The sequence below is a fragment of the Hippocampus comes genome, unplaced genomic scaffold, assembly GCF_001891065.2.
Source record: "Hippocampus comes isolate QL1 unplaced genomic scaffold, H_comes_QL1_v1.1 scaffold174, whole genome shotgun sequence".
NCBI lineage: Eukaryota > Metazoa > Chordata > Actinopteri > Syngnathiformes > Syngnathidae > Hippocampus > Hippocampus comes.
The window spans coordinates 860412-887784 of NW_017805983.1; the positions used below are offsets into that span (position 1 = coordinate 860412).

At 44.5% G+C, this 27373-nt stretch overlaps 1 protein-coding gene across 3 annotated transcripts in view; it reads left to right on the plus strand.

Annotated features, from left to right (window-relative positions):
- LOC109528703 (receptor tyrosine-protein kinase erbB-4) overlaps positions 1–27373 on the plus strand; it is a 168366-nt gene that overhangs the window by 119618 nt on the left and 21375 nt on the right. For 2 of the 3 annotated variants that reach the window (XM_019891625.1, XM_019891628.1), the window contains exons 8-20: positions 1385–1498; positions 3533–3659; positions 4079–4152; positions 4840–4930; positions 5234–5439; positions 6557–6689; positions 10357–10450; positions 11453–11607; positions 12288–12332; positions 13553–13685; positions 20900–21022; positions 21129–21227; positions 22954–23139. In XM_019891625.1, coding sequence (XP_019747184.1) covers positions 1385–1498; positions 3533–3659; positions 4079–4152; positions 4840–4930; positions 5234–5439; positions 6557–6689; positions 10357–10450; positions 11453–11607; positions 12288–12332; positions 13553–13685; positions 20900–21022; positions 21129–21227; positions 22954–23139 — 1580 coding nt within the window. The remainder of the gene's footprint in view (positions 1–1384; positions 1499–3532; positions 3660–4078; positions 4153–4839; positions 4931–5233; positions 5440–6556; positions 6690–10356; positions 10451–11452; positions 11608–12287; positions 12333–13552; positions 13686–20899; positions 21023–21128; positions 21228–22953; positions 23140–27373) is intronic. The other variant, XM_019891627.1, reaches the window with a different exon arrangement.

The window sequence follows — 27373 nt, forward strand, 5'->3', positions numbered from 1 at the left end:
CCACTCCAGCTGACATTGAAGTCAAACACAAACAGAGCCAAAACATGACAGTTAAGTCCGTATCTCACTGAGCCGTGAAAGTTCACAAGTGTCTGCGCACGCAGCGATTGTTTTTTTTTTCGTCAGGGTTCATTAAAGGTTGCAAAGACGCTCACCAAACATTGTCAGTTTTTCTTGTCACCATCAAATGTTGAACATGTTCAAAATGTCTTTGCGATGAGTGAGCTCGTTCCAAAAGCAGCCATGCAAGCCCAAGCCGTGACCTGCATTACCTCCACCATGCTTCAAAGATGAGCTTGTGTGTTTTGGATCATAATCAAATCCTTTCTTTCTCCATACGTTAGCCTTTCCATCACTTTGGAAGAGGTCAATCTTGGTCTCATCAGTCTGGAACAAATTGTTCTGAAATTTTAGCCGCTCCTCTCGGCTTTTCTCCCAAGGTCTCTGGTCATCATGTTTGCTTACCAGCAAATCCAGCTCACACAGGTGAAATCCAAAGTTGAAAACAAACATTATCTGTTGTTTAAGCAAACCATTTAGAATGCAACGGTCATGTTCCCCAATACTTTTCCTCCCAAGAAAATTGGGTGGCTTCAATCAAAAGTGCTCTGTCCCGAGTCGTTCAACACGTCTAGACGTAAATACCATGACATAAAAGCTGGAATTCTCAGCTTTTGTCTCATAGTCATTTTTGGCTCTGAAACCCAAATGTCTTCAGACAAAAACAAAGGAATTGACCTTGCTGTTCCAATGCTTTTGGAGGGGACTGTAACTGATTGTTAAATTGGACTCACTGCATGCCAAGCATCAAATCCGGATGACCATTTTTTGAATGTCACAGCTATATACTTTCAAATATTTGCATACAAGTCATGCTTTCGTCGGCAACCTGAACAATGGGTCAATTCTCACCCCCCAAAATTCTACAAATCATGAAAAAAGATGTATACTCCCAACTCTGCGATCCGCCAAACCGTGGGCTCAGATTTAGAGGAGCTGACATCCTGGCGACATCACACACTCAACGAAGCCCCCCAGATCATCTACAAATAGTAAAATATGAAAATACCGCTTATCCTGTTCAGAGTCTCACTTGAACCTATCATGAGAAACGGAGAGTGCACTGTGACGACACCTAGAAAAATTATTTCCATGAACCAGACAAAAAAAAATAAAGTTGCTCTCTTATGAAGTGATGGGAGTAAAATCAATGCCTATGCATATGCAATGGTTTCCTCCCTCTCGCTTCCCTCGCTGCCCTCATCAACAGCAACATATTCTATGGCTTGGATCTTATGACAAACATGATTCAAATTCCCACCCTAAAGGCATCTTTACATCTGCATGCTAATGTATGCAAACATCTTCTGTATGCTTATGTCAGATAACTTTGTGGTGGACCATAACTCCTGTGTCCGAGCGTGTCCTAGCAACAAGATGGAAGTGGAGGAGAACCGCATCAAAATGTGCATTCCCTGCACAGACATCTGCCCCAAAGGTAATCCAAAGCAGGAACCTGCCTTATTTGCATTGCACATCGATTTCCTGCACAGACGAACAAAACAGCTATTATGCCATTATAAATTGGGCACATTGTCAGGGTTTTCGACAGGAAGCCAAAATTGTAGTAAATGTTTTGTCTTGCTTTCTTTTGTTCTAGTTTGCTTTTTTTTTTTTTTTTTTTTTTTTGAAGGGTGCGGTTTGCATAACAGGGATTCCCTCTCACAAAGCAAGGCCAAAACAAAACACGACAAATTTAATTTTATTGTCCTTTCAGAGGCCTTCTTTCAGCTCTTGCACTTTTCCAGGAAATCCTCCATTGTACGTGTATTTTTAATTGCCATAAGTGAAAATAATTCTTTTTTTCATGTGGTTAGCTTCATTTCAATGGGGTTGCTACAGGAAAGACTTCCATATAGAAACACTGAGTGACATCATAAGACATCAGACATGAGTGGAATTGTATCTGGCTGAAGTAATCTCCCCCAGTGACGGCATTAAAGGTACAGCCAGACATTGTAGGAAAGTGGGACGTAAAAAGAAATTCTACAGCAGAAGAATGTATGCACGGTGATGCAATCCCAGATGATTTGAAAATCATGGTTTGATACCATGTGGATGTCTGAAAAAAAAGTGAACATTTCTGGCGAAAAGAGGAGCTCTGGTTGCCCGACATTAAAGATCAGATTGCAAAATAGAAGGCATTCATATTGCTGATCATTTTGCTTTGTAAAAATCTCATCAACAGGCTGAAGCGAAAAACTTTCCCCCCGCCCTCTCCATCCTCACAAGAGCTCAACTCTCAGTATTTAGGTTGCAAATAAATGTAAGCGTTTGACACTTCCAGTGGCTCGAACTCTTCCAGTTTGATGAAACGAGACAAGATAGCCAACGTGGTGTCTGCATCTATCCCGTCTCAGGCCAAATCTGTTTTGTGTCCATTCTTCAACAGCCTCAGCCACTCTTTTGCATTTGTCTGCTTGTAAACAGCTTAAGCAGCTGTGCCGTTTTCATCTATAATAGCTTTATGATATCAGATCAGCAGTAGCTCGTGAGAATTACTTTGAAAGCTTGACATCAAAATATGATTTAGTGTTATGGGCTGCTTCGACGAAACACTGACTTATGTCGTGTAACAATGGCCCCAAATGTGTCTCTTTCAGTGGAATATACACTTTAGCTTTTTGACATCTGATGGCAGCTGATGCTCAATACGTTTGTTAAAATGGCGTCTTTTTCAAGTGATGTTTTCATAAATGAATGGGCTGTAGTAATTCAGGCTGAATGACTCTGACTCGGAGACCACAGGTCAGAGGTTCGAGTGCTCTTCCAGACTTTTTTTTTTTTTTTTAATTAGGAGCGTTATTGAATAGATTATTTTCCACTTCTCGAGCACTGTCAAGGAAAATCACTTTTGAATATGTTGCAAATAGATATATGTGTGTATGAAACACAATTCACCCTGTGGTGATTTTTTTTTAAAAAAAGGACTGAGGAACATACAGTATGCGTAAGGCTTTCTATGTGGCTCAGTTCACAATAGATCAAATTATGAGACAAAGAAAGTCCTTCCTCTTTCCTCAAGAGAAATATTCAATGAAATTTTCCACCCGGCTCCGAAAATGAGCAGCAGTGCCTCTCAAGGGTGAATCTCCTGGGTTCTATCGTCATGCAGCAGCGAGAGGTTAATGAGGGAGAGCCAAAGGAACTGTGGGAAATGATAACAAATTAACATTTCAGATATGAAATTGGCTGGTATAAATCACTATCAAAAAGGGGTTACAGCGCTTAATGCCAGCCTTATTCATCATCGCCATTCCTTGCCTTGGTGAGACACACACGACGGCAACTGTAATTAATGCAAATGTAATGAATTTATGATGTGGAGTTATTGTCTTTCATCAGAGGAATTTCAATGGCTAGCCTTCCTCTTGCAGCAATGTGTCATTTGAAACAAAGTGACGTCCACTTCATCGCTTCAGATGCACGGGGAACATGAGGATTAATACATTAACTGTGTTTGTCTTGCCAGTGTGTGACGGCATTGGGACAGGCATCCTGCAGACCGATCAAACCGTGGATGCCAGCAATATTGATCAATTTGTCAACTGCACTAAAATCAATGGAAACCTCATCTTCCTAATCACCGGCATCAAAGGGTGAGCTTCACACCGGGCATTTATATATTTTTTTTGACACTATGTTTTAGCTTTACCTGAATTGAAATGAATTTGTACCCCCGTGTGAACATGTGCAACTAGAACCTTTTGTACTTGCTTGAATGTAACCCAATCTTAGGATGGAATAAGGTTGCAAACAACACGAGCATATTTCTTTTGTGGAAATCCAGTTGTGGGGGGAGGTCAGTGAGAAATATTCCCAGTACTATCTATCAGCGCTGTCACTGTGACCTGAAGCTTTCCAAGTGGACCAATAGCTACTAATGGAAATCATATTGAATGTTACAGCAGAAGAGTGTGCCGACTTTGGTAGAAGAACATGTTTCCCTCACAAATGAGATTACCGTCCACAATATGTTGAAGATTAGTGTTGGATTCTCCGTGTGTCTTCACTTCAGGGACATGTATCACGGTATTGGACCGCTGGATCCCGCGCGCCTCAACGTGTTCCGCACCGTGAAAGAGATCACAGGTGAATGAGTGACTTTGCAAATAATGGTTGAGTATCATGATACGACAGTGTTTGTGTGTGTGTGTGTGTGTGTGTGTGTGTGTGTGTGTGTGTGTCTGTCTGTCTGTCTGTCTGTCTGTCTGTCTGTGTCTGTGTGTGTGTGTCTGTGTGTGTGTGCGTGTGTGTGCATACGCGTGCACATGCGCACGCGTGCATGGGGATGTGTGTGTCCATTAGCAAGCCGAGGCCCTAAAGGGATGAGCTCGTACACAAACCCTTTGTCATATTAAAGTGTGGCTAGCAGTTGAGCCAAACAGCTAATGGAGCGAAACTGCATTTTCATAATGAAAAGCCAAGCAATAAGAAAGAGCAATAGCCTCTCATTCTCAGTCATCCTCAGCTTCCTCGCTTTAATTTCATTTCCACACATGCTGATGCCTTATTATCTGTCATTAAAAGCCAATGCCATTCGATAACTTGAGCCCCATATTAAATCCGGGCTTTAAATGTGTGTATATTGTCCAGTTCCTTAAAACAATGAGCTCATCTTTGAACTTTGCAAATTGACCAAGACTCATTTTAGTTCAAGATGATGGTGAAGAAAAAAAAAAAAAAAAGAATTCGGTGATGTTTAGTCATTAAGTGTACCCTTTGTAATCTCAGAATTTTGGAGGTTAATGTGGGGTTAAAAAGCGGTATTGTCTACAGGTTACCTCAACATTCAATCTTGGCCTGAGAACATGACCGATCTGAGTGTTTTTTCGAACCTGGCAACCATCGGGGGGAGATCCCTTTACAGGTATGAACACATTGCCATGGAAAAACTTTATGCACACTGACAAGAAAGTACACTTTTATACTACTCATATGATCAATGAAAGTGGCTTTGTAATTGTGACACTGCTTCAAAAGCTTTCGAGGAGGGAACAGCATTGTCTTTGGATTTTTTGTTTTTTTTATTTATTCATTATGTCACATGTGACAGAAGACGCACTTACGAGTTTTATTGTGACAGCCTTTGTTTAGAGAGATCATATTTCCACTTTCCTCGCCTCATTTGCACATTCCAGATGTCACATCGCTCTGTATGCCACCCTTACAGTGGAAGCGGTATCTCGCTGCTGATTTTGAAACAACGTTGGATCTCCTCACTGCAGTTCCAGTCGCTGGATGAGATCAGCGCCGGCAACGTCTACATTTTTAACAACAGCCGCCTCTGCTTCTACAATACCGTCAACTGGACTTCGTTGTTCCGGACGCCGACCCAGAAAGTGCTAATCCGCAACAACCGCGACCCGAAGGAATGCAGTAAGTGGTGGCAGGCTTTATTGTGTTTCAGTAAATATAGATCAGGTGACAGCCATGTAAAGAACATTATTGCTACCTCAAAGTATTTATCTCATCAATCAGTCAGGATTTTTGCGTAGTGCAATAAAGAATAATGATAAATGAGATAAAAGAGCTAGATGTGCGCTGACATAATGAATAAATACCATAAGTGACACAAATGGCAAAAAAAAAGTGGCCTCTGCTCTGATCAATTTTTAAATGGCAGCTTTCCATTGTACTGTTCCATTATGGGACGGGGCGGCCCGATGGAGGGTGGTTAGCGCGTCTACCTCACACTGCAGAGGTACGGGGTTCGATTCCGGCTCCGGCCTTCCTGTGTGGAGTTTGCATGTTCTCCCAGTGACTGTGTGGGTTTTCTCCAGGTACTCCGGTTTTCTCCCACATTCCAGAAACATTCATGGCAGGTTAATGGAACACTCTAAATTGTCCCTAGGTATGAGTGTGAGCGCGGATGGTTGTTCGTCTCTGTGTGCCCTGCGATTGGCTGGCAACCGGTCTAGAGTGACACCCGCCTACTGCCCAAAGACAGCTGGGATAAGCTCCAGTACGCACCACGACCCTTGTGAGGATAAAGCGGATCAGAAAATGAATGGATGGATATCATGGGATCTTTTACAATGGAAATACCCAAAAAAGTGCACGAACCCGAATTCAACCAGGGAACAAGTCGAGAGTCATTAAGGGCTACGGGATGCAATGGTGTATTCCAAACTAATTTGTACATTCTGAAGTCCATACATGGGCCACCCCTTGCTAAGTTCGTAAGTATGGTGTGATGTTGGAAATGTCTTACATACACTCCTCCATTAGTCTCCATACATCTCTGTCCACTGACTGTTGACAAAGGGTTTGGTCCATCCAAGGTTGATGCTGGCGCAATCAGGGAGTGTGTGGATAAACAGCATTGATGTTTCAGCTCCATTGTATGTAAAGACTCCCATTCAGAGGGGAAAAAAAAATGCATGCTCACACAGTGTCTTGCTTGCATGGAGTCGTGTCCTTTATCTCTGTGACATTCAAAATGAAGCATGCAAAGGTGAGGTTGTATTTTGAATCTGTTTGTTTTCCCGGACAGCCCAGCAGCGCATGGTGTGCGATCGGATGTGCTCTGACGAAGGCTGCTGGGGCCCGGGACCAGACCAGTGTCTCTCCTGCCGCTACTTCAGACGGGGCCGCACCTGCGTTGAGTCCTGCAATCTATTTTATGGGTGCGTAATAAATGCAAAAGTAGGCTAACTGTTCACAAGCACTGCATATGAGCTGCTAAAGCATTTTCCACAATACCAGAGATCTTTATGGTTCCCGAAGACACATTAATTCCCTTGCAAAGAGGCATGCATGACAAGCAGAGGAAATAAAATCAATTTAAGCAGCTTTGATATATGACAATGAACTCAAACTGCCCTCAAGGGCTCCAAAGGAGAGTCTAATTGCCATTTGCAGTGAATGTAATGAGATGGACGAATATGAAATTTTGCGCTCGCAGTTGGTCACCTGCGCGATGGACGGGCCGAATTAACTTGAATACATTGGTGAATTATGATAGTTCGGGCAAATGTTCACAAATGAACTAGAAAATGACTGACAAAAGCCACATTTGATGTTATCGAGCAGCATAAATAATTCCACTCAGGTCGTTGCTGGATGCTGCTTAGAGGCACATCAAACGAATGTGTGGCAACTCACCCGAGAATAAGATCTTTGTAAATGTGCTTTCCGGATTCTTCCTTGTGAATGAACCAGGAGATGTTGTGAATCACCACACTTGAAAGCATCTGTCTCAAATATGACAATCCCATCAGCGTCTACAAAAAGGTCACTATTTCTGAAAGTGGTCATGTCAAGTGTTACCCCCATGGGAGGTGGATGCAACTCCTCGCATTTGCGCCTGAGGTTCGGCGCTCGAGAGCGAGCAAAACCTCGGTCGGTGTTGACTTGTTGCTGGTCCTTCTCGAACACCGTTTGTGAGGGGGAAGCTTTGAAGTTGTCAGGAAAAACAGATCAGTGTCAAAGCTTTGAAGGAGACTGGCGAGGGAATGACATGTGGCAGCGAGCAGCATAAGCTCCTTGTACTGTAAATGCGGCCACTGCAGTGTATTGCAGCTTGCTGGTGCATTTCTTTGCGCAAGTGTGAAACCAACATGTCCTTAAAGAACAGGTGCGCATGTTTGAAAGTTCTCAAAATACATCACTGGGTATAGGTATGCTCCATATGTCGAGATCTGTTGCTATGTTCATGATGAAAGCTGTAAGATGTTGTGGAGCAAGGCACGAAACTTAGTGGTTTGCTATTTTGGTCACACAAACATCTCCTCTTTATGTGCAGACAAGGATGGTGGTGTCATGCAATAACATCAAATATGAAAATAATTTCTCGTTGGCAATAAATCATACATTCCAATAAAATGTGAAGCGTTTAAAAAAATGTATGGTTATTGTGCACCAAATATAGGTGATGACATCTAATTTGATGCAAGATTTGATCAGTTTTCTAAATGTGATGTCAGATTCTCTTGCTAATATGCATCTACTGTATGTATGTATTTCTCTGTGTCAAATGTCAGACCACACCCTGGACACTTTGCCAGTTCATAAAGAGACAGACAACCATGTTTGGATTTAGAGTTGGATTTGCGCAGTCACATGATGCTAATTGTTTTCATATTTTACGGCACCTCAATTCCAATTTTTTTTGCCCATTTGAAGAACATATCTGTTCTTCATTTATTGAATTATTGATTTGTTTTCCCTATGCAGTGACAACAGTAAAATTCAGACTTTTCTTTTTTCAAATCTGACCTGGGGCTCTTTTGAATGTGGATATAAATTGAATGTGTATGTGATGCGTTTGTAAGATGAATGCTCATCCGCACACATCCGACTTATACCTCATCAAAAGCTCTCTATGCTCTCCCCGCGGATGCCAGAGAGTACTTGGGAGACTAAATACTTGAACATAATTAACGTAGAGAAGATCATGTGCTCTGTTTTACTTTTTCAGCAGTTGCTTGTTTGCTGCTATTGTTGTTGTTGTTCCCCGCAATGTTCCTCCGTGCATGGTTGAGCCCTCAATAAATGTCCATATCTCTAGCGAATATATTTCGAGTTTTTAGGTTTGAAACCTAGGTCTCTCAGCTCACCCTTTTTACGCGTTTCCGTTGTTAATGAGGAAATACACTTAATTCCCATTAGTTTCTACGTCTGTTGAATAAAACAAAGGAAGAACAAAAGGCAGAGAATGCACGCAAGGAGGGGAATGTCTGATGCTATCCATTGAGAGTTGCAGGGTAGATTAGGGAGCCGTTGAATGCGTTTAATTAAAAAAGTAGCTCTGGTGGGTTGGCCGTGCTTTTTTTTTTGAGGGGGCTGGGGATGAGGTATTGGCCACAGTCTAATCCCTCATCAGGACAACCCCCGCCCGGTGGGGCCTTGGTGCGGCCATGAAGGGGCCAATCAGGAGGACGAGTTGGACTGAATAGAAATAACTGGCGAGAACACCACTGCGGTGGTCTTTGTCGTTCTTCTCTGTCTGCATTTAACAAAAGAGATAACTGCCTGGTCTCAAGAATTCCCCAGGATACAGCTTCCAAAAGAGAAATATGATTACTCTGGAACAAGGGGGGGGAAAAAAGACAAGGGAGAAATATGTAAAGTGAGCAATGGGAGGGTTTTTTTGGACGTCATGAAAAAGATGTAGTTAGAACGGGAAAAAAAAAAGGCTGCGACAAGCTGCTGCAATTGTTACGAACCATTAGAATTAGCCAATAAAAGATACTCCGACTTAGCCAAAGGGAGAACTGGGATTTCATTTTCACTTTTATGACTCTTTAATGGGATACAGTTGAACTCATGAGTGTGGGTTCTTTACTTTGAAACCCATCAAGACACCAAATTTGTCAGGATCACATAAAAGTATTTTGTTGAGCCTCTCTTCTATTGGAGAAGCGCACTTTCATCAGCCCTCCCCTGTGAGAGAGACGGCTGCTTATTTGCAGCTGCATGAGCCTCCCTCCCAGGGTGTCCATCAGCTCATCGATTTCCCTGATGGGAAAAGTGTTTTTGATCAGTGGCGGTTGTTATTGACAGCCGTAGCCCTCGCCTCGCCAGAGCAGCAGCACTTCAAAAAAGCAGCATAATTTGCTGGTTTGGACACAAACAAAGGAGACACTCATGGATCGAGTTAGATATGCACACATGGCAGGATTCGGCAGCATGGCCCGAATTGCGGTGCGGCTCCTGCTGTTGTAGTTATAGTGTATAAACCCAATATTTGCCTTGAGAAATGGAAAAACAAAACCATAATTATGAACTGCATCTCAGTAAACTGCCTCAACTTCTACCGCTTCAGAAGCTGCAAACAAAAGAAAATCATCTGTACTTGTGCACACCATTTCCTTCCCCTTCCTTCACCCTCTCCTAATCAAACACTGCCCGCTCCCTGGTGGCTTCCCTGAACGCTCATATCCTCCCACCAGCTCTACCGCCTCCCTCAGTGCATCGCTTTGTGTTTGCCACGATTTAAGAAGCTGTTCATTATTCATAGGCCTTTCTCTGCCAGCCTATTGACCAGCTTGAGCCTTTAACTTGATCAAATAGTCAGTGGCGGATCGTTGCCCTCCCTGCCCTCAACCGGAGGGCACTCCGGCAGCCGTCGCAATTAAAAGTCTGGGAGAAGAGAATGGAAGACGCTTGATCTGAGCTATCTGGATGCGTCATGGCATGTTGGTTGAAATCAAAAGGCTCCTATGTACGACTTGTGCTCATGTGCACACGATGTACTTGAAAATCCCCACTCAGTATGCTCAGATCAATATTTCAACACGCTTTCAAATCCATTATACATGCATCACAATTTCTTCCCTTTCTCTCGATCAGGGAAGGGCGTGAATTTGCCAATGGATCCGTGTGTTTGGAGTGTGATAGCCAGTGCGACAGGATGGACGGTAACGCCTTGACGTGTCTTGGGCAGGTAAGAATCTTTTACTTGCAATTTTGTTGCAGGACTGAAGGGAACGAATTATGATCGTTTACAGAGTCGAAATTGGCTTCGTCAGAATTGTCTGCGGTTCTCCGGCTAAGTAAGACTTGTCCCTCCAAACCATTCTAATTCTGTCCAGAATTGCGGTCAAGGTCAACATGTCAAAATGAAAAAGGAAAAAAAAAACACATGATCAGTTTTCCATTAGTTGTTCTTTTCAAACATTTGTGGTTTGATTAAAAACACACACACACACACACACAGAACATACCGTGCTGCAGGACAAATTCAGTGAACACGGGTGCTTGTTGAAGCACAACAGGCCGAATGTGACATGCTGGTCTCTGTTGAGTAAAAAGCCAATCAGCCACAGACAATCTTCCACACCAATAAAGTACATGTGGGAGCATCTGTAGACGCACTCTCATGCATTCAGACGTCTATATGTTTGCATTATGGTTGCACATGCAAATTTCAAATTTCACACTACTCGCATGTGGATGAATGTGCCAAAGATGACACTGTCCATCAGGATGTTCCAACACCGTGAATACACAGCACTGCTGTTATTTTGTCTGTTCAGACACACTGGTCTTATTTATTCATGAGCCCGCTGCAGCTCTTACCACCTGTCATCTCCGCCACTGCCATCCTCGTGCGCTACCTTGACATGACCAGATTTTGTTGATTGCCGCCTTCAACATCGAGGTGTGCTGGAATACACTCCTGGCAATTTGCGCTGGACATGTTATAAATCACCAGACCCGTCAGCCACGTTAGCCGCGGCAGGAAGTGAGCGCATTAACAGCATTTGCCAGCTCCCGATCTGATTCTCCCATATGCTACTTTTATTCGTTATTTCCTGCGCGGACAGTTTAATAGCTTTTCTTTCACCTTTGTAGACAATGGGACATCGTTTTGTTTGAGCTCCCTTTAATCTTTTTATTCCCCACCCCAATTCATCTCTGGGCTACCACCATGGTGCTCATCCAGGGTCCGGACCAGTGTGTGAAGTGCCTCCACTTCAAAGATGGGCCCAACTGTGTGGAGAAGTGTCCCGACGGTCTGCAGGGAGCCAACAGTTTCATCTTTAAGTACGCCAAGGCCAACAACGAGTGTCATCCCTGCCACGCCAACTGCACCCAGGGGTAAGGAAGCCCTTTGTCTAGCTCCGATGCCAGATTTGTCACATCTCAATCCTCGCGTGAGCACAATGAGCAAGTTTTATCTTATGAATCATGTTTCGAATACAAGTACATTGAAAATACCAAGAAAATGGGGGGAGAAGACACTCCGGTCTCTGGCACAACTCCGTTGTTGGCCTGACAACAGCTGCATCACATCTTCGTTCTTCTACCCCAGCCTGTGAGGTCTTCCGGATTTACAAAGTATATCAAAACACAGAAAAACAGATCACAGGTCAGCGTGGTAGAACTACTTAGCCTCTTTAGAGGCACTAAGCATCTGAGATCAGCTTCAGGACATTTTCACAGGGCCCCCATTTACGGGGGATCAGCGCTTGAAGGGCGACAGACCACATTCAGATTAGGATGAACTGTACATGGTCACTCTTTGTTGTCAAGAGAAAGGCTTTCTTTGCTGGCCTACAGATCACAAAAGTTTACATTCCCCGGCAGTGTTTCTTTGATGTGAAACAAGCCATAACATGGTTTCCCCTCCTGTCATATCGTGATGAGTGGTCAGCCACGCGGGGATTTCATTTCGTGCTCGGTGACAGCTGAGTGACGCAGGACAAATACAAGCAGAGGTTTACTCATAACCTGCCCGCGCTTTAATGGACGATGTTTCTGCTTTCTCTGCCCTGCAGATGCGTTGGGCCCAGACTCCAGGATTGTGTTGGGATGATGGACAGGTGAGGGATCTTGGAAAACATCCATCACGTCGGACTGGGGAACCCGATTTGCTGCCACTGTCCAAATGCACAAACGCAATTAGAGTACACGATATAAACAAAATTATGGAACCGTGCTGTATCGCAATAATGAATCAAGGGTTGACAGGACCTCACAAATGGAACTCTGGATCAATGGACAAAAAAAAAATCCCTTGACTCTCAACAGTGTGTTAGTCTCATAAAGATCGGCCTCCTGCTGACCTCTCCGATTCTCCAGCATTGAGCGGAGTAAAAACAATCAAGAGTACAGTGGACAATTTGGCACAACAACTCTATTAGCCTGCACATAAAAAGAAGTTATTTTAACAATTAGAGCAAATGTGACTCATTAGAATTGAGCCAAAAGAGCGCAAGTAGTAAGAGGGTATCCATTAAAGTACAAACGAGCACTTGTTCTCGCCTCTGGGGGCTTCTCTGCTCACATAATGGAGCCGATGGTCCCGCCTTTCATCTGGCGGCGACCCCGAGTCGCCTGTTCGCCTGTAAATCCTCTCCTCCTAATTAGAGAAGTCCTTCCCATTGTCTCACCTTGTGCCGTCTCACTGTCTGCTTCTCACCCTTCTGCTGTTTTCTTTCTAGTTCCACGACCCTGCCTTTTCTCTGATTTTCTTCTCGCCTCAAATCCTTTTTGGTGTGTTCCTTCTCCCTTTTTCTTCATATATTTTGGATTGCTTCTTCCATGTCCTTTTCACCCCCTCTTCAATTCCCTTTTGTGTCTCCTTGCTTCTCCACCCGAGCCGACCTAATCTTTCCAAACTGTTGCATTACTATTCACAACATGGCTGTATATCTCATTATGTTGAAATCCGAAGCCTCTTTTTGTAAATTTCAAGCACCCCCACCGCCCCACGCTCCCTATTTAGGCCCACCACAATCGATACAGCACCTCACGTCCCCGCAGTAGTGCCGTGCTACACGAATCTTCCATTAGTCGTGAATGTCCTCTGCAACAACTAGTTACGAACGTCAAATATGAGGTAGCAGCAGGTTGGGTTTTTTTCCCAGTCACAGGATCCATGAACATAGCACGCCTCTGTGTGTGTGTGTGTGTGTGTGTGTGTGTGTGTGTGTGTGTGTGTGTGTGTGTGTGTGTGTCCCATTAAGTTTTGCTTTTCTTACACCTGTCGTCACTTTGAGCGGTACTAACAACACCACTCTCCACCCACTTCTGTCTGCAGGACGCCCCTCATTGCCGCCGGAATCATTGGCGGCCTCTTTGTCATTGTCATCGTGGCGCTCAGCGTCGCTGTCTATGTTCGGCGAAAGAGCATCAAGAAGAAGAGGGCCTTGCGTCGGTTCCTGGAAACGGAGGTGAGGACCGTCCGCTTGTGTGTGGTTTTTGCGTGTCGGGCATCTCTTTTGGTGCTCATGGTACTATTTGTCACCCAATAAATATCATCAAGGCAGTGCCCACGCACTGTAAAAGGAAGAGGCGAGATGTTTTCAGAGGGGGGTTTTACTTTATTTACAGATTACCAACAGACACACGTGCAGTCACAGTTTCAAAATACACAGAAGCATACAACGCGTTTTGAGTCCAACGAAAATGACCTTGTTCCGCTTGCACGAAGCACAAACATAAGATGGAGATCTCAGCTCTCTTTCTTCATGTGGCTAACGTTCACAAACCTGAACTAGAGCTCGCAGGTGAAAATGAAGAATGTTTGCCTTTGATCTGCCATGGCTGTTGTTCTTGAAATATAGGAATGATTTTTCCCTGCTTTGTGTCTTGAAGATTGTTTCTCCAAAGTCTCTGAGAAATTACGTTTCTCTGAAGGATCTTTTAGCCTAATTCTGAGACATGGTCTTAAAAGAGGTTTGCTATTAAAGCTTTATGACATGGAGATGATTACCCAAGAGTCCATGTCATTTACACATGCAGCGCAAATGAATGCTGGAAATCGCAGAGTCTAAATTGGGGAAAGCATCCTAAAACATCCCTTTCGAGTCAATTTAGATTGTGACTGTTAATTACAGCTAACCAACCGAAGAGGTATCCTTTGTGCTTGATGTGAATTTTCCTTGAGGAGTGTTCTGGCTGCATCGGTTGCACGGATCACTTCTGTGTTGCTGCACATGCACACCTCGGGGAGGGTCAGGTTCAGACGTGTCATCGCCGCAGGCCTCGCCACTGGCCCACAGGAGTCCACTTGTCATTCCACGTTTGGATCATTTTCAGGTGGAGGCAGCAGCTTGTAGACAGCTGTCAGGTGTCAGGGTGAGGAAACAGAGGACTACAGTCACAGGAACCTTCTACGTATTCCTAATCCCACGCGCCCGTCTTAATCAGCTTGTGGCAGACACTGGACTTAAATAACAGGCGCATTAACAGATGAATGAAGAAAAATGCAGCAAAACCAAAGAAGGTCCATCCATCCATCCACCACATAGTACTATTGGGGTCACTGGGAAGTTGAAGTTAACTTCGGGCAAAAGGCAGAGGACACCTTGGAATGGCTGGTGAAATCTTGCCTCCTAATTGTCTGTATAATATAAGCATAAGGAATACAGATGAAATACATTCCTGGCTCATAAACTATATAGTGTCTTGCAAAGGGTATCATTCTTTTTTTTTTTTTTTTTCTCCAAGATGGGGCCCGAATAGGCAGCCGTCGACAAGTGCTCTTCAAGAGCCTTGCGTTTTTTGTTGTTTTTGTCTGTGTTTTGTCATATGGTGTTGTTGCTACGTCGTGTGGACCTGATGTGGACTGTTTTCAGCATTTTTGGCCACGACATTCGTCAAAGAAGAAGAATCTGTGCTTGGTGGTTGCGCCTTCTCGGCAGCACACGCATACCAGCACTGATTTTTTGATTGGGAGGAATGTTGGCGCCATTTGACTGACGTTGCTGGACATCCCCGGGGCGCTTGTGTCTTGCGCCTGAAGTAGGCAGCATTTTCACAGCACCACTTTGTTCAGCGAAAAGGTCGTGGACAGTCTGCGGCTGGATGGATGCATGGATTGAGGAGCCGACGATGAGAAGAAAGGAGCGTCAGCACAGAGCGCCGATGCGTATTTGGAACTGGGAGTCGCGGCTTGGAATTGAAGCGGATTTACATGAGACAGGAGAAGAGAGCCAATCTCTCTTTTTCGTTAATGGATGCTACAGCTTCTTGTTGCTTTCAAGCTTAGCTTGTAGCAGACGTGTGCACATTGCAGCATGACGTCTTTGATCCACTGGTGAAAAGGACACTTTGATTCGCTCCTCTTTCATCGATAACTGCTTCAGACAACAAAGTGTATGCAGGAAAGTGGTTAAGATTGCACGATTGTCTGTGTCTCATGTGTTGTCTTGTATTATTTTGTCATTTTTTTGTTAACTTTTCTTTTGATGGCGGCGCGGACACCCGCAGTGGCTCCTCTTGTTTTATGTTCAGAGGGAAGAAATTTCATCTGTGCTGTACAGCACATTTGACAATAAAGTTGTATTTAATTCAATTCAATTCTGGCAATATGCGTTCTAGTTCACCCCGGGTTCAAGTTCTACCAAACCATACTCATCAGATCATTTTGGACTTTTCTGAAGAGGGAAAAAAAAAACCCCTTTGCAAAATCTTTTTGTAAAGCATTGTGCAAAAAGCTGTTTGGTTTTCGGGGCTTCTTCAAAAACCACGAGAGACATGTTTGAACTATACATCATCAATGGATGCTGCTTTCAAGGTGAGGATAGGAAAAAGGCTGAGTTAAAAGAGATTGAGTCACAAGGGAGATATAAAAATGGGTTCACAGATCAAAACTGAGAAAAAAAGATGAGATGCCGCACGGAAAAACAGCGAATGGCAAAACAAAGGAATGAAACAAGTGTGCTTTCCAAGTCAACAGCCTTCTCAGCGTGCTTGATATTGAAATGGTGGCCGCATCCTTAGATCCCAGTTTGACAGCATGTACTGGAGGCATCTTTTTCTCAACTGACAAAAGAGGTGAGCCCTTGGTTTCACCCTGTACGCAGGAAAAGACAACGGGGTGGACACAGAGCCCCTAGCCTTCATCCAGACATTCTTGATCTCAGTCATCAGGGTCTGTTATTTGTTTGAATTGAGGATCGAAGTGCAGTGTGCAGTTTCAACTGCCAAAAAGAGCCTTGGAAAAGTGTCAGACTACAGTGAGGGCTACGGACGCCGCTGGTTTGTTAAGAAGGCAAACGCTTGAGTAAGCGGAGGAAAGTGTTTGACAGACAAGAGAGTCAAGCCTTTTTCTTGAATTCTTGCTAGAACCATTTGTTGCCCCTGAAGTCTGGGCAATTATATGCATCCCCCAACTTTGGTGAAGATCGTTTTTGCTTCCCATCATCCCTGCCCCAGTGCACAAAGAAGGTCTACTTTCAATGAACTCTGACCTCATATAATGTTCTTTAGGACGAGTGGACGAAAATCCCCACACTGCAGACACCCTCCAAAATCTTGGACAAACTTTCCAAAAGAGAAAATTGTGATGTTCAGGTCCCGCTCATTGATGGTGCAACTGTGAATGGTTGTTTGTCACACTATGTGCCCTGCGAATGACCGGCGACCACCTCAGTATGTGGTCTGCTTTTACCCATCGACCGCCGGGATAGACTCCAGCGTTTGACGTAAAAAACACAAATCCCCCAAAAATGTGATACTTCTTTATAATAGTTTTTGCAATAAGTTTGGATGACACCGTTTTCCAAAATACACAACTCACCTATTTTCATTTCCCAACAAATCATCCAGTGAGCACTGAAAACGCGCACCTGTCTTCATTATGCATGAAGGATATCAGTATTTGAAGTCTTTTCTTGTTTGACGGTTGAGCACGTAGCTTATTTGCCCGGCAAACCTCGCATCACATCGCCACCAGTGAAGCTCATTTAGCCAAAGCACGGTGTGTTATTAGCTCGTAAATAAAGTGGCGCATCAAGTCTGCAAGCTAAGAAACGCTTTAGAGGATCTCATCTACGGCCATGTGTACACATTCTATTTACCAGCTCGGTCCTGCAGTTCCCTTGCCGCTCTCCTCGTGGCTTCTGGCCAGCTGCGTCCTAATGAAACAATAACAGCCAAGGCCTGTCGCCATTTGTTCTGATTACAGCTTCATCACGGTGTCGACTCGGAGCTGGCTCCCTCTAGCATCCCGCCGTCACCCTTGCTTTCTTGTTACACGTGCCCTGTGTGATCAAACACGTGGATGCTAATCATGCTCTTTGCCCATATACCATGCGGATTTGATGGATGATAACCAGCCCGGACAAAACTATTCCCATTTATATTCCCACATTTCGTTGCTCCCAGTTATGAAATCATAGATACTCTTCAAAGACAACTTGGACATTTGAGCATAATCCTTATCAAATGTTTTCCCCCCCAAAATGTAGAAATTGAAATGTTGAAAAGTGAACGTGAAGTCTTTTTTTTTAACTTATAAGCATTTTTAACAGCCCTACAAGTGTCATTACAATAGCTGAGGTGTGTTAAAACTTGAAAACGAGGAAGATGAAAACGCGCTGACAAAAACCCATCGAACGGCTCTGACCATTGGAATGCGCATCAACGCCTCGAAGACCAAGATCATGTCCTCCTTCACCAACCCAGCTGACCAACGGTCACTGTCGCTTCAGGGCGTGGCCTTGGAAAACATCGATTCCTTCACGTATCTCAGCTCCTCTGTGGTTCCGTCGGGGCATGAAGAAGTGGAAGTCGATCACCGCATCGGGGCCACCAGATCCGCCTTTGTGCGCCTACAACACCACCTGTGGGGTCGGCGCAAGATCTCGGCGGTGACGAAGGGGCGTGTCTACCAAGCGATCGTGCGGACCATCCTCCTTTAAGGCTGTGAGACTTTGCCTTTGAGAGTGGTCGACCAGCGCAAGCTGGAAGTCTTCGACAACGGTTGCCTCCGCCGTATCCTCCGCCTCCGCCGATGGGACCGGGTCCCTACTGCCGACCTTCGCCGCTGCCTGCACCTTCGTCCCTTACCAGTGATTCTCCTGCGACGCCGACTCCGTTGGTTCAGACATGCGGCACGCCACCAGGAGGCCGAGCCGATCACGGATGTTCTCCTTCCTGCTCCTTCGCCAACCTGGCGCAAGCGGCGTGGTGGACAAGTCAAGAACTGTGCCACCACGATGAAAGAAGACCACGCGTACCTTTCCGGCCCCCAGGTGGTGGGTCTGCGACGGTGGAACAAGGACTGGCTGAGGCTGTCGGTTGACCTGGCACAGGATCGCTGCGCTTGGGCCCCCATGATCAGGGACGTTGTGCGAGCCAAGGAAGAAGCCGGCTCAATCCGCCCAGGATGAATGCCGCCACAAACAAACAAACAAAAATTGTGTTCACTGCTCACCCATTATGTTACATGACAAATGACAGATGCATGAGGCAAGTGACAACGGATGACTGAAAACAAGTCAAACAAGACTTTTTTCCATGCTGTACTCCAATTGTAGTTTAGGTGTAACAAAATAAGCTAACTGATACTCATGAAAAAAATTCGCTGCCCTGGCTCGTGAATAGTAAAAATCTGGGTATAATTGATGACCATCCAAATACATTGGGGAAAAAAAGAAGAAAATTTTGACCCCCAAAAAATCTTTACGAAACACTGATAAACCTCCAAAGTGTTTTCCACTAATGGTACATTGGCTTCCCCAACAAAAAGAACTAAAATATTAAATAAAAAGCTATGAAAAAAAAAAATAAAAATAAATAAAACCTCTGTGAATTGGTAAATCCGCAGGTGCCGAAGAAAAATCTGGACTCAGTTTTAATATGGAGTGATAGACCCACAGCTGAAAGTGGAAACGGCGTTGACTGCTTGGGAGACATTGTTTGATGGGGTTGAGGTCATCGTCGTAATACTCCACATCAATCTCATCCAAGCATGCCTTTGCCTTGTTTCAATAGGATAACCTTGATTCGTCCCACAATGGGGACATTTGCATAATTTCAGTAGCAACCGTGGATACGGGAAACAAAAAAACAACTCTGTAAAATGCACTCTGCCGTCAGCTTGTCCGTATTGGGACTAACAATCCCACGATAACAGATGAGAGGCCGGCCAGACATCATCTACTCGACACACCATTCCATTCCCAACACCCTCGTGTCCTCCTCAGCTCACAAGAGCGTAGTAGTAGCGTTTGCACGAGGCGCCACCAGCTGCTCCCAACTGCAAACACGGGAATCCTGTGCCAGCCCAAACTGCATCTCCGTGTTTTGAAAGCAAAAGAAACACATCGAGCTCCAAAAATATAAACAAATGAGGCAAAAAATCGACAAGAAAAAAAAAGATCAACAGTGAGCTGGAGCTGTTGAAACAGGCAGGAGTGGAACACAATCGCGGTGAAAAAGAAAAAGACTGTTTCTACAAAGTTTGAAGCACAGAATAGATTTAGAATTTAACTAGTCAGAGGAAGATTTACAATTCAAGTTGAGCTAAGAGGTCTATTGCGACCCCCAATTGGTCAAGTTGGTTTTCCCCCAGCTCGGCCCGCGAACCTACTTCCTGCAGTGACATCACAATGGGCCTCTGCTAGAGGGGCCGAATCCATGAAGCAAAACATCACTGGCAGGCTGCCGGCGAACTCATCTTGTGTGCAGTGGGCTGCAGGCAGCCGGCGTTTTCACAGCTCTTCTTGCGGTGATGGTTTTATGTCACCTCGAGTGAGTGTTTGAGAGGCTGACCACCTGATGTATGTTCTCATTATATTGTTTGATGGCCGTGGTTGAGCGGCGTGATTATGTCGCTGATAAACCACAGCACACTCTGGCTCCGATAGGCTCATTAAGACGCGCATCGATCAGACACATTGACTTCTTGTGTGCAGGGATGTGTGTTTTGTGCTTCGATATGAGCTTCCGTTTGGGTGGCTGCTAGATGTCGATACAGCTTTGCCAATATTTGTGAGTACGGCTGTTCTATTTGCTGTCTGGTTGGATTTCTGCCTGGCTCTTACTTGCCCGGGTTAGCTCAGTTACAGGTGAAGCCCTGCTTCTTTAGATTAAGAGTCTGAGGTTTTGTGGAGTGGCGAGGCGCATGGCTGACCAGCTGCCGGAATGCGGCTCGGTGTCACTTTTCACTGGATGCCAAGTGGAGCCAAGGGAGCTCGTCGTAAACATTGGCACAGAATGATTTGGTATGTGCACAGCTGGTGGGATATGATTCGTTTGTTTGCTGTGCTAGCAGCTGACACCGGACAGATTTTTTTTCAGCATGGGCATGCTCCCATCAATGTCGCAAATGTTCACACCCTAGAAATATTTGTACTGCAGAATGTGTGCGAAATTTGTACGCGAGTTTCAAAATCGTCTGTATCAGGGTGGGAACGTCACAGATTTTGAATGGTGTCTTATTATCATTTGGCACTCATTATTGCTGCACACCACATGTCAAATGTAACACCCTCGACATGTTGCATGTCTAAATGTGTTGTTTTGCATTCATAGCGCAAGTGGAACATTTTTGATTGGCAATTAAAAATGGACACCTGCAGCTTTTCGCAATGAGCGATGTCATGTTACCGTAAGATAAAAAGTTTGACTTTCTACCATCTGTGTGTTTTATCAGCTGGTAGAGCCCCTGACGCCGAGCGGAACCGCCCCCAACCAAGCTCAGCTTCGCATCCTGAAGGAGACAGAGTTGAAGAGCGTCAAGATTTTGGGCTCCGGGGCTTTTGGGACAGTCTACAAGGTACGTCAGCCAGGAGCCCAAAATTGAAATCGCAGCAGTTGATTTGTCTACTGTGTTGATTGAGATCCAGAGTCATCGGATTTAAACAAATTTCTTTATTTTCTAGGGCATCTGGGTCCCAGAAGGTGAGACGGTGAAGATCCCAGTGGCTATTAAAATCCTCAACGAGGCCACGGGCCCCAAAGCCAATGTGGAGTTCATGGACGTGCGTATTCCTGTCGCCTGCCACTTTGTCGGATTGCACACTTGGCTATAAATTTTAATGAAAGTAGCATCTCTGGGATAAAAATGAACTGCCAAGACTGGATGAGACTATTAAAAACACCACTTGTTTATGATGTGTGGCTGCGCTGGAGTCCAGCCAGGCTAGAGAACTTTTTGTTTTTATCACCCCTTCCCACCTCACTTTTCCTCTCTCTTTTAACCAGTTTTTCTCTTCACACTCTCTTGATTTCACTGCTCCCATTTTGGAGTCTAGGGTTCTCTTCACCTCCTGCCTCTCCTTTCTTTTACCCTATGCCTCTCTTTTTCTCCTGTTTCTCCCAGCGGGATTCTGCGTCCATCCAGAGCCAATATGCTCGCTCTGTCAGCTTGTTAAACAGCAATCTAAAGGCAGGCTCACGCCTCGCCACTAAGAAGCTAGCCACTGGAGTGTTTTCTCGAAGCACACACATACACACACACCCGCACACACCCATACGCGCGCGCACGCACACACACACACCACAACAAAAACAAAATGTTCCCCAGGTAATGGCAGCAGGGGTAGCGTAATTTGCAATCGTGGCAGATATGCGAATGTGAGTGACAAGGTTTATTATTTAAGTTTATGCAAACTGCACATATAGAGAGGAGATTAATAGGGCACATATTCAATGTCTTTGGATGCAGTCATATGTAAGTGTGTGTGTGTGTGTGTGTGTGTGTGTGTGTGTGTGTGTGTGTGTGTGTGTGTGTGTGAGAGTTGGATGGGAAAATGGGGTCATCTGGCTGCCACGGAATGTTCAGTAAAATGGGAGAAAGAGCAAAACACGGCTGCACTCCTGGGCACACCTTCATACACACTCTCTCTCTCTCTCACACACACACACACACAACCCCACACCCACACACCCACACACACCCACACTCACAACACACACACACACACACACACACACACACATACACACACTGGATTAGAGAGCAAGAGTTTACTACGACTCAATGAACCTTTGATAGCAGTACCAATTTTTTTTTTTTGTCTTCTTTCACTCTTACTTTTTTCCTTCCTTGCTGTGTACCTAATTTGGGGGTGCTTGGAGCTGCAAAACACTTGGGCGGTTCTATGAAGTGGTCCTGAAGTGGCACCTCTTTGAAACCAAGGCGTTTCTCTGGCCTGCGGCACCCCTGCTGTTTAGAATTAATCTACTGCGTCTCACATTCCTGCCAAGCTCCCTCTGAAATTCTATATTCAAAGTGGCACCTCATCTACGTGTGCACTACCGTGAGTTGCAAGGTGTGCCAGTCTCATTCAGATCTGCCATGGCCTACATTTAATTGTGCTGGTGCAATATTTATGAAACTCTGTGTGAAATGTAGACGGAAAAGGTTGTGTCTCTGCTGCTTTGAAGAGGCTTTCTGCAGTGTTTTCTTGAACTGTGAGAATACTCCACAGGCAGATGCTGCATGCAAATTTAGTCAGTAACCCGTCTTCATTTATGCATCCATATCCACCTACCCTTGGAATATAGTACACAAGTGTTCATGCATAATAGATACATGGACAGGCACTGAGTTGTGCGATGAAAACAGAAGCCGATGTTGTTGACAAATAGACGTCATGACTCTAACAGCGTGTCAGGTCTCCAAAACTACAACCTGTGAGCGGAATCAGAGTACCCAGATATATCCCAGATGGAGCTCTTAGTTCCTTTTTGTCTTTCACTCAGGAGGCGCTGATTATGGCCAGCATGGAGCATCCCCACCTGGTGCGCCTACTAGGAGTGTGCCTGAGCCCCACCATCCAGCTGGTCACCCAACTCATGCCACATGGCTGCCTCCTCGACTACGTGCATGAGCATAAGGACAACATCGGGTCACAGCTGCTGCTCAACTGGTGCGTCCAAATCGCAAAGGTGGGTGACTACAATTGAGAAGGAAAAGTGTGTGGATTGTATTTGCATCAAATTTTGTCAAAGGTACCTGAAGAACTGATCAATACTTGCTATGGTCACTGTGCAAATGCTCTTGTTTGTTTCACATCTCTCAGCTTCACAATTGTTGGTCCATGGGTGAAAACACAGACACGTCTGGTTTTCATGTTGGCTACACCTTGTACTGGTGTGAACTTCACCGGCAACCCCCAAATCTGAAGATGAGTTTAGACCAGTGGCGGATGCTGGTCTGTCAAGGAGGGAAAGCTCAATTTTGGCCTACAACAGAAAATGTGTCAGTTTATTTATACGTGAATTCTACTCTCCGTTCCTTTTCAAAAAAATGAAAAGGATGCCTTCACCATAAGATCATTGGCTCATTTTGCTGTCAATCAAAACGGATTCAGGCTCAGCGAGATCATCCAATCATCATGAAGAAAAGCTGAGCTTCTGCATGCCCACTTTCCATAGACTCCCAGAGACGCTGAGCGTCCGGTGGACGGGACAAAACCAGCATTTATCCAACGACTCGTCTCGTTTCAATGCAATGGGACAACCTAATTTGATCTCTCTAGACGCCCAGCGTCCGCGCTGTAGACGCTCAGCGTCCACACAGTTTAAAGCGCAATGAAGCTGCTGGAATGAATGAGAAGAGAGTCGCGTCGTAACCAGTAATAAGAAGCTGATTCGGAAAAAAGTTGAGCGCGTTGTAGCGCATTTTTAGTCAATGACATGTACACACAATTGTATGTACACACATGTATTTGATCACTTATTTTTGGACATTTTAGGGGAAGCTGAGCTTCCCTTGCAGTCTTAGAGCAATCGCCTCTGGTTTAGACATCCAACCAGTGGCCAAGCAAGAAACCACACACACGTGCATTGATTTTCTTGAAAATAGTGAATTGTATTTCATAATAACAGAGCAACTCTGTATCATAATAAATTAATAATGATAATAATAATAATTGTCAGGTTTACAGAAAGCTTCAGACAGAATTGGACTCCAGAAACGTGAACTCAGAAAAAATTGACAAAAAAGGTTTATTAACAAAAATAGGTCGCAAGACTCACAAAGTTCAACAAAGAATGTTGGTCCAACAGAAGGGAAAACGAGACAACCAAAAACACCTGCAAAAAAGGCAAGGATAAAAACATCAGCAGAATTTGCTTGTCAATAAATAGACAAGAAGAAACTCCAATGTATATAATACAAAAAACATGACTTCTACGAAAAACTACTTACAACAGTAACTGGAGAAAACCTAGCGCGAACAAAAAAACAGAGCAAGAACATGGAACGTCGAGACGATTTCAACACTTGGTGACAGTTGTGAGCAAGGCGAATTATCGAACAGAGACATGACAACATGGGAGTCCTTAAATAGTTAGCTTATTAAATTGGCAGCAGGTGTGCAAGCTGGAAGGACGGCCCTCCTCTGTCACCCAATGGAGAAACACAAGAACAGGATCATGACATTAATAATAATAATAATAATAATAATAATAATAATGATGATGATGATGATGATGATAATTCTGATGATGATAAGTTTGCAAGATAAGATAATAACACACTATCTGTAACAGAAACATGACACTATGGTTAATGTTAAAGGGGTGTTCATACCTACCTGTATCCTTGCTGGATTTTCCTCCTGTTCTTTCCTTTTCTTTTAAAATCACGCACCTGATGGATTTGACCTTTTCCTCTCCAAGATGCTAAGAGAAACCCAAAACAACTCAAACCAATGTTTTTGGGGTTTTTTTAACCCTACAGCAAAAATAATAGATTTGATCCCACGCTGCCTGCACAGAAGTCAACTGTGGGAACAAAGAAGCTCTCAGTCACTATGAATAGCTGGCAGCCACCCCCATCCAACCATCACACCCAGTGCATAAAAAAGCTAGATCAGCATCTATTGGTTCGACTGACATCAATGCCAGGTGAAGAAAGATACAGAATAATTTCTGGTATCCAAAGACATGGCACCTTTTTTACTTCATCAAGCAAGACAACTGAGATTGATTTTGCCATCTTTGTTGGGTCGGACATAGCAGTTCTTCCGAATCAGTGATGAGTGGATAGGTTTGATGAGGTGTGTGTGGGAGGGCTTAACCCTTGATTCCCCTCACAACAAATGAATCTTAAGTGCTTGAAGAGAGGGATACTTAGGCAGGTACTTACTGCTCTAATTGGATTCAATTGTTGCTCCCTTGATGGGGGAGAGTAAGATCGTGAGAGAGTTGACCGCATGATGGCAACTCATTTTTTGTGACTTGTTGTGCATGAAGCTACCCTGCACTGCCCGACTGATTGGACTTCACTGACTTTTTATTGAACAAATTACATACAGCGAGCCAGTGGAATCAGTACGGCTCCTTTTCTTTTTCACCTTGGAAAGCCACTGCAGCATCAAAAAATTAGCCAATGGGGAAAAAAACGTACGGTTGTGTGCTGTTATCACTACTTCATGACCTCACTTTGAGTGAAGCAGTATGTATCAATGATCAATGTCTTTTTTGTTCAGAGAAAGCTGGAGTCTATCCCAGCTGACTCTGAGTGAAAGGCTGACTACAACCAGGACTGGTCACTAGTCATTCACAGGGCACTAGCCTGACAACCATTCACACACTCAAATCCACACATTCTGACTAGATTACAAGGCCGGGGGCCTCGGATACGCATGGGTGAATATATTTCGCTTGTCAAAACTCCATCAGTAAATCCTTTGCAATGTTTTCAAAAAGGACAATCTGAGCTAACGTGTACTTAAACAAATTTAGAGACATTATTTTCCCAGGAGGCGGCCCGGTGGCGGACTTGGTTAGCGCGTCGGCCTCACAGTGCAAAGGTGCAGGGTTGGATTCCGGCTCCGGCTTTCCTGTGTGGCATTTGCATCTTCTCCCCGTGACTGTGTGGGTTTTCTCCGGGTTCTCCAGTTTCCTCCTACAGTCCAAAAACATGCATGGCAGGTTGATGGAACACTCTAAATCAAACATACGGCTAGCGGGCCGGAACTGGCTCCCAAGGAGGTTCAATCAGGCCCGCAGGATCATTTAAAAGTGAAAAAAATGCATAAAAGACATGGATATTTTTAAGAGGGTGCAATTCATGGAGTATCCGCTAGGGGGACAACATTGTTTTGATCAGAGAAGAAGACAACAGCAGTCTCAGTCTGTCACTGAGCCAGACCCAACACAGCAGATGCTATCAACGACATGTGAATACTTTCTTCTTTACACATTTAATAGCACTCTCCTTAGTTTTTAAGGTGTAGACGGGGATTACATTTGGATTTTATATGCACATGTGTAAATGGTTTAAAAATTCCTTTCTTTATAAATCTCATTTAATCTTGAAGTGCAATACTATATTTTTCAGTAACAATTATTTGTTAAAGTTTTGTGCCTTTGTTTTGACCAAAACAAAGGAAAGTCATTATTTTGGTTATTCATAGCAGAGTATGGTATAATTTTAATGGTCCGGCCCACTTGACATCGACCGAGGCCGTATGTGGCCCCCTGCTCTAAATTGTCCCTAGATGTGATTGTGAATGTGAATGGTTGTTCGTCGATGTGTGCCCTGCGATTGGCTGGAAACCAGCTGAGGGTGTCCCCCGCCTACTGCCCGAAGACAGCTGGGAAAGGCTCCAGAATGCCTGCGATCCTTATGAGAATAAGCAGATTAGAAAATGCATGGATGGATAGATGGATAGATGTTTTCCCCAGGGGAAAGATCTTTTTTTTTTCCAGCGGCCACCCCTACCCGAGCCTGCGACACAAAAACTGCACAAACAGCAGCCACATGTGGGCTCTGACCCGGCCAGGTGACCACTGTGCCGCAAATAGATTGGCTCCGGCCCGTCGCCAGGCACAGACTCTCTATCACTGAGTGTTTTGGGCATTGAGATAATGGCTGTCATTAATCTACAGCCACACTCAGAGCTGCCTCGCTGCCACACTTGCACACACTCGCACACTGACTGACACTTGCATCAGCGTACACACATAATGTCGCATAGTTCAGTCGGTTTCAATTTGTTTTTACTTATTAGTTTGTTCTTTTCTTTCCTCACCTGTAAATACACCTCCCATCTCTTTTCCCAGTGAGGCCAAGTGCTCCATTTAAAAGAAGTCAAAATGTGACCTTTAAACATTCCCCGGGATACACCATGCACCATCAAATGTGTGTGTGTGTGTGTGTGTGTGTGTG